General features: G+C 39.4%; 1 protein-coding gene across 14 annotated transcripts in view; it reads right to left on the bottom strand.

The window, feature by feature from the left end:
• Positions 1–6151: 6151 nt before the first annotated feature.
• LOC122552384 (voltage-dependent P/Q-type calcium channel subunit alpha-1A-like) overlaps positions 6152–8072 on the bottom strand; it is a 662051-nt gene continuing 660130 nt past the window's right edge. For 6 of the 14 annotated variants that reach the window (XM_087983287.1, XM_087983286.1, XM_087983278.1 and 3 more), the window contains one exon: positions 6153–7376. In XM_087983287.1, the coding sequence (XP_087839413.1) occupies positions 6756–7376 (621 nt within the window). In that variant the 3' untranslated portion in view covers positions 6153–6755. Of the gene's footprint in view, positions 7377–8072 lie in introns of all 14 variants that reach the window. The other 8 variants (XM_087983277.1, XM_087983279.1, XM_087983283.1 and 5 more) reach the window with 3 other exon arrangements.

Below are 8072 nucleotides of genomic sequence, written 5' to 3'. Positions count from 1 at the left end.
GAAATTTGTAAATGTTAATGTTCAGAGAAAGTTGAGTATACTCATACAAGGACCGTGGAAAGTTAGAACACAGGCACAGCAGGGGATTAGGAAAGCAAGTGGCTTGTTGGCTTTTATTGCAAGGGGATTGGAAGATAAGAATAAAAGAATACTAGATTTACTGGACTGATTCTGAGGATGGTGAGACTGACTATGAGAACAGATTGATTAGGTTAGGACCATTTTCACTGGAGTTCAGATGAGTGAGGGGGGACACTCATAGAGACTTATAAAATTCTAACAGGACTAGACAGGGTAGATGTGAAGAGGATTTTCCCGATGGTGGGTGCATCCAGAACCAGGGGTCACACTCTGAGGATTCAGGTTAGACCATTTAGGACGGAGATGAGGAGACATTTCTTTACCCAAAGAGTAGTGGGCCTGTGGAATTCATTACCACAGGAAGCAGGTGATGCCAAAACATTGGATGTATTCAAGGAGCAGCTAGATAGAGTACTTGGGGTGAATGGGATCAAAGATTATGGGAGAAAGCAGGGTTAGGCTATTGGGTTGGACAGTTAACCATGACCGTGATGATTGGCAGAGCAGGCTCGAAGGGCCGAATGGCCTTCTCCTGCACCTATCTTCTATGTTTCAATGGAGGGTAATAGGGGAGTCCTATGATGAGATGTGGCATAAATTGGGTTCATATTCCATGGAGTTTAGAAGAATGAGAGTTAATATCATTGAAACATTCAAGATTATAAAGGGGGCTTGACAGGATGGATGCTGAGAGCTGTTCCCTCTCCTGGGGAACCTCAAACAAATGGGCACAGTTGAGAATAAGAAATCGAGCATTTAGAACTGATGAGAAATTTCTTCACTCAAATGCTTGTGAATCTTTGGAGGTCTCTACACCAGAGGTTTTTGGATAAGCCATCACATACTTAGCACCAAAGTAAACAGAAGTTTGGTCTTTCGGGGTATCATGAAATATGGGGAGCAGGCGTGAAGTGTAGTTGTTCAAGTGCAATTGTGACCAGTCTTAATTGTTTAGAATGGCAGGTTCAATGGCTAAATATTCTACGTATTTATCAAAATGGTGTAATCCCACTACACCATTATTGAAAGTCCTAAAATACACCATTTCAATGGGTTTATAAAGGCATTTGCAGACTTACTTCTCCACTAGTAAGTGATATGTAAATTATTTATTCAAAATATTGAAATATTATTCATCTTTCCTTTCCCCAGAAAGCTGGGGTCTTCATTTCCTGAACAGTTGGTGCAAGCTTTCTTGTCAGCAGTTCACTTGGTTGCAGCAAAGTCTGTTGTGCTGGGCAATTCATGGAGCAAGCTCACATTCCAATTTAAAATACAGGTGTATCCTGAATCAACCACACCTGCAGAAAAGTTCCATGTGACACGTTGATAATCTTCAAATGAAAACTACAACCAATGTTTATCTATTGTCGATCTTCGATTTGTGTTTAGGCCTTAACTAAATGATAATTACTTCAAAATCTCAGCCAGTTTTTCCAAGTTATGTCTGATGTTAATGGCCTTTTGCTATTTAAAATAAAATGCTTATTTTCAGTGTACCTCAAGCTATGAGTTGCTGTGCATGTCTGTTATTTTCATTGGTTGTGGCTGGCCAGGTTTTCAAAGAAAAGATTTTGAAACATTGACAGCAGTAATAAGCTTCAGGTAGTTTCGCATCTGTGGCAATTTAGTCACTGCATTTAGCTTAGTCAATGGTCAGATGTTTGACCATCATAAGAGGAGATATGGTAGTGTGTAACAGTGTTTGTTTGGAAGCATATATTGAGATTGGAAGTATTTATGAAGAATGGAGTTTGGGTTGTGCTGCCATTTACATTTTCAGATAAACCCATCATGAGAAGACACTAAACAGAAGATGGGTTCCTCCTTGTTTAGGGGTACAGGAGAATTTAAATCAAAGTCTTTACTGCTTTACTACACCTCCAGGACAGTCACAACACCGCAATGGCAGACTCTATAAATAAATTCTGCCTTTATTTAGTTTGTCTGAGAAGCAGCATGTGATAGATACTTCAGAGAAGGAGGAGGAGAGGAAACATAAAATAACTTTCTCAGAGGGGAAAATAAATTAAATCAGGACTGAATCTTACTGTCAGTGAAATGGTCACTGAGATATATTTAATTCATCGCAGATATATACATTTTTGTACTGTATATGTTTCTGGAGCATGAGTGCCAATGAGAGAAATTAAGTAGGCTGAAGCATCTTCTGTCTGGCAACATCCCGTTCAACAAAATATATTCCCCTCACCGTGAAAGCTCATTATGATAAATATTGTCAAGCAACCTAGACCTTAGGTAGGAATTTGTTGCAAGTCTAATTGCATCCATACAATAACATCCATTAAACATTGGCAAAATAATACAAGAAATATATATCAAAATAAAAACAGAAGACAATATTCATCAATCTCTGACGAACTAACCCATTGTCCAAAAATACATTTAACCCTGGGAATATAAGCACATGTCCATTAAGCTGACAGTTTCCATGAAAACAATAAGACTTAAAGCTTTTTTTTTGTGTAAAGTTTACTTTTGTTGCCATTGTACCTGTGTCTAGATAGATAATTGGAATAAGTTTCAAGATGGCAGCAAGATGTATGGGTGAATCAATTTTCTGTTCTTGATATGGGACTGAACTACATGACTAATTTTACAGCACATCTTTCAAAATTCTTTTCTTAAATGATGGAAAGGTACATTTATTAGTATGCCGCACCCATCCCACCATGTAAACTCCCCCATTTGAGAGAACGAAAGCTGAACCAAAATAAAGAGATGGAAAGCCCGATTATAAAACAATTATAAAACAATTAAAATCTCAGTTCAACACTTGGTTTGAAGTCTGATGTTCTGTCAGATAGTTGGAAAACAATGATCATTCATTTTCAACTACTTGATTTGGAAATATTTTCCTCTTTTAGTTGTATTAGAGTTTTAAAAGTAATTTGTGATTAGTTAGCCTTTTGCATCATTCACATGACTGAGTTTTTTGTGATGGCTTAATATTAAAATAGTTGTGATAAAAATATAAAAATAAGATTGCTCATTGTAGTTGTCACCACCAGACCTCACTAAATTTGTTACTGACCAAAGATATTTTTCCTTTTACTTTCCTCACATTGTAATCAGGATATTCCTAATTAGCTCCCACAGCACTGGAATATTTTATGGACGATATTCTCAGCTGTGATTCCTGCTGAAGGCATTGGAAGGTGTCTCGTAGTGTACCTGTCCTTCCTAGGCAATCAAACCAGAAGTTGGTAGCTGGTTGGTACAGGTCTGGTTGGTACATCTTTTGAGCACACCATCCTTCAGAAAATTGCTCCACACTGGAGAGGTTCATGAGCTAACCAGCTGCATCAAACCCCAACAAGAACATTTACATCCATTCTTTCACTCAAGTATATAAACAACAAAACTTTACACAAAAAGGTTAGGACACGATCTGGCAGCCAAGTGGATCAGATTGACAATGATGTCACAGCCGAAGCTGGAGAACAGAATGCAGTCAAAACTTTACGAGATCACCTCCATTTCAATTTGACATTTGGATGTTTTGTAATTCTCTTTTTCCTGTTGTACCCCTTTCATGTCTCAGGTGACAGTAACATAACAGTTTGTCCCTGCAGTGTCTGACAAGGTGTTTTATATTAATAAAATTCTTCATACATAAATATATGTATCTATATATTTATATATTTCCCAGAAATTTATAAGCTCTATCTTTTGGAACTATATTAATTATAAATTCACATCATTATCTTATTCTAAGAGAACCATTAAAGTATTTACAATAAGGAGGATGCATAGCCTTAGCAAACACATGTACACAAAAATGTGTTCATTATTATCTTGTTGCTGTTTAAATGGTCCTGCATTCACATATTAGAAGTTTTCCCAGTATTTTCCTGCTCTTTCAGACATGCTGAGAACATGCTGATATTTTACAAGGTGCTGGAGAGTTTAGGAGATGTGATACCCTTCATTGTATGTGGACTCCGTGGACAACACACCTGCACATAGCATCACAGAAATCAAAGTGACTTAAGACCTCTGCTTTACTCCAGAGGTCTTTGACAGACACATTTGGCTAGTGCACATTTCTGTTGTCCCCACAGTTAGTGCTTTTGTATATTTTAAGGCTTGCACATTTTGAAAATGCTCATCTGAGGGCAGTATTGCACTGGGGATGGGTGCTGAAGGAGCTATGTGGGCTCTATATCATAGACCGTCATTTGCTATATTCTGGAGCCACACCTTCAGTATGTTTCCACGCTCCCCCCCCCCACCCAGTGTTGGAAACATGCAATAGAATCCATGTTATAAAAAGACTCATGGATCAGTTCAAATGTACTGACTGACTGACAATGGATCAGACAAGAAATATGAACCAGTGCAAGTATTTAGGCATGCTTCATAAGCCTAATTCTCCTTGTTTGTTTGCCTTCCACCTCTATCCTCTCTACTTGTCTAATATCTTGGAAGCTTAGTCAACATGAATCAGGCTCCATAGCAAAGTAAAACTAATCGTGATCTTCCAGGCTTAATGGGGAAAATAAACTGGAAAGTAAACTGAAGCCAAAACTCCAGAAAATCCAGCCTGTGCACATGGGATGTAGACAGTGATGGATACCATCTCAGTACTACCAATTCAGTACACTAGCAAACTAGCTGCATACATATGAATTCTGATAGGGGAAAGTGAGGTTCTGATTGTACCTGTTTGGTTCCTTTTTACATCTTTTTCATATTTATTGCATTTTGCATCAGATTCCTCCTTCGAATATTTGCCAGACCCAACCACATGCTGTGTGATTACAAGAGAATATCTTTCACAAAGTTCACTGACAGGTCCAACATCTGGGGGTGAGGTAGGGGCAAATGGCTTTTCTCTTCAGAGACAGGTTTTTGAAAAGAAACTGCAACTGGAATGTACAATTTGAAGTTTCATGCACATTATCCCACACCCTTTTTCTCCTTTCCATATACCTTACTGTTGTGAAACAACAAGAAACTTTGCTACTTTAACTCACCAAGACTCTCAAAGAATGTCAAATTTCTCATCATCCTCAGTCTTTTCTTTGCTGTTATAATTTACAAGTTCTTAAAATGTAACCCCAATAAATCTCGCCTTGACTCCTATGCTACCAATGTATGCAGCATCTTGGACAGATCATTTATGTCTGCAGTTGAGGGCAACACAATTAATCTGTTGCTATCTGATGAGGATAACCAGCAACTTTAAACACAACGTCAACATGTCCTGGGCAGATGGACAATCAGGGTAAGTGAATGAAGGAAATCAAAGGATTGTACAATCTACCTGGTTGCTGGATGTTGCAATGTATTCAGTACTGGGTAGTGATTAACAGCATTCAAGCTTATTGAAATTGGACCCCAATGCAAGATTTAAGCTAATTCAAAACCCAGACACTTGCTTATTGTTAAAATTGTGTCCTTTAAGTTGGTTAAATAGAACTTAACCTTTTAAAGAGAAGCATGCTATTACCCAAAATTGCTTTAAAGAGGCATTAATAAATATGCAGCTTTTAATTAACCTGCAGAAAACTTGCATAACCATTTCCCCACCTCCCCATCACACTGTGCCTGCTAAGATTTAGCAAATTTGGAGATGCTAGACTGAGCTGAGTAAAGCAGGCACAATCTGCACAATCCTTAATTAAGGAGGAAATGCAGGGAAGGAAATTTTGAAAAATTTACAAACAATCCTAATGGATTGAATCACAAAGACACAGGAGATAGTGTTTCACATAAAGCATGCACTCCGTTTTGTGCTGGGCTGGTATATTTTACTTGCTCCCATGTTCATTGTAATTGCCTTACACAGAATGATTCACCTTCCTCTGATCTTATCATCAACCAAGAGCCCCTGGTGAGGAGGAAATTATATCCAAACTTGTTCAATTGACAGGCTTGAAAAAGCAGAATTACAAATTAAATGGAAATGATCTCACAATAGTTAAAAAAATTAACTATTATCTGGCAACTTCCTCCATCTTACATGCCCCTCCCCTCCGCGCACAACCCCTCCCCCCTCCCCTGTACGTACGCAAAATCAAAGTGCTCTTGAATGGGGCATGCTCTTTCCGTAGCGTGAGAGCTTCATGAGGATTCCATGCTGTGATAGGCTGTTCTGATGAGGCAAGAAGGCACACAACAGAACTTTCAAGCTGGTAGATGGATTTCTTATTTTTCTCTTCTCATTTGTCATTGCTTAGAGCCCACACCTCAGAAATGACAGTAATATCGCAGGCATTCAGATGAATTTATGTGATTGAACATGTTGTGCACTGGATAACCTTCATTCCCCCATACAATATCAATATATATTAACAGGTAACAGATGATAAAACTCATCAATGAAACCCAACAGTTTCCAAAAGTCCTTTTAGGATTTTGTTTACTTCTTTTTTCCTCTCCTTATTTATGTTAGAGACAACTAAACCTGTTATAGGGACCCACATGAGTCGTAGTTTCTTGCAATGTCCCCATTTTGATTTATTTTTACACATGCTCCAAACCCCCACCCAATAAAGATTAGTTTAAAATTTTTTTCAGTTTTTTTTCCTTTCTCCCATTTTTTGTTTTTTTTTCAAACTTTTTTTTAGAAGGCTAGAGCTTCTCAGGTCCTAAGAGGCCCAGAGAGTCCCCCTGACGTGCTTGGCAATGTAAGATGAATGTTAGGGCTAGCACCAGTCATCCTCATCAGTTTCACTGTAGGGTTCATGCATTCCTTTTCTTGTGCCAGGTCCTTTTGTTTTCATCGCCCCGAGATTGTGATAGTACCCATTTGGTACTCGTCGCCCATGCCGTGAAGGGGACACAGAGGATGACGTCACCCGAGAAGTCCTGGGCGACCTTCCGGAACTTGTTGCTATGGCAGCCTCGAAGGTCAGAGTTTCCTCGCTTGGCACATCATAGTCAGGGCTGCAGTAATAGTTATCATTGTGAGATCCCAGGTAAGGCTCAGATACGTGGGAGCTGGGAGTGGACCAGCGGCTGCTGCTTTGGCGATTTAGTCGTGGGGACTCGTTACGGGGGATGGTGCTTCTCTCCATAGCGGGAGACCTGCTGCTGCTCTGCCGCTCCCCCCTCTGATGCTCCGGGGGCGGTGGTGAGTACCTGCGTGGCACGGGGGTTGGTATCCTGCCCTGCTGTGATGTATTCATGGCTTTTCGCACCACAGGGGAGTAGGTGACATGCGGCCTAGGTGTGGAGGGAGTCTGGGGAAGTTGCCTGCGTCCGCGCCTTGGTGTGCTGGTGCCAGAAGTGGAAGGTACTGGACTCCCACTCACAGAACTACTGCCCTACATGAAAATTGAAACAAAGCAAATCAAAAAATAAAAAACCAGGAGAAAAAACACAGACAGAAAAACATTGAAGAAAGCAAAGAGATAACAAAAGGAAAAAGGGGAAGCAACGATCACAGAACAAAAAGTCAAAAGAAAGTAAAAAGAGAAAGTGACGTCTGTAAGTCAAGGGGTTAAAGAGAGCAGACATGTCCTTTTAGTTTACAAGGGTTTAAAACCATATTGTTAGGCCATACACATTAAACAGTTCGGAATCTATCAAGAAAAAATGGGAAATACTATGAATGTTGGAAATCCAAAATCTAAGCAGGAAAACTGATGCTATGGATATGTTTGTAGCTGAAAGAAAAGATGGATTAATTTTTTTGGGGAGATTGGAGACCTGACCCAGGTTGAAACTGGAAACATCTGATGTTCTTCCCTTCACCTTTGGACTTGTGTATGTCAGGCCCTTAAAAATGAGTAAACCAACCTAACTGGGGAGGACCCATTCCTCCTGGAAAAGCTAACTTAGTGACCCTTTCAGATGCTGACCGAGCCACTGTGCATTTCTAGCATTTTTTTTCAACCAAATTTTGCTAGGGAAAATTTTGCTAGGTATGTTTCCTGATGTAGAGAATATCAGAATGTAAAAGAAGTCATTTATAATAACAAAGCTATTGTACAGGTTATTTTACAGTTACATGCTCTAAC

The sequence above is a fragment of the Chiloscyllium plagiosum genome, unplaced genomic scaffold (genome assembly GCF_037043375.1).
Source record: "Chiloscyllium plagiosum isolate Xiang-an unplaced genomic scaffold, Cpla_swu_hap1 HiC_scaffold_45, whole genome shotgun sequence".
In the NCBI taxonomy this organism is placed as follows: domain Eukaryota; kingdom Metazoa; phylum Chordata; class Chondrichthyes; order Orectolobiformes; family Hemiscylliidae; genus Chiloscyllium; species Chiloscyllium plagiosum.
The sequence above is the reverse complement of the archived record's forward strand: the minus strand, read 5'-3'. Positions and strand labels throughout refer to the sequence as shown.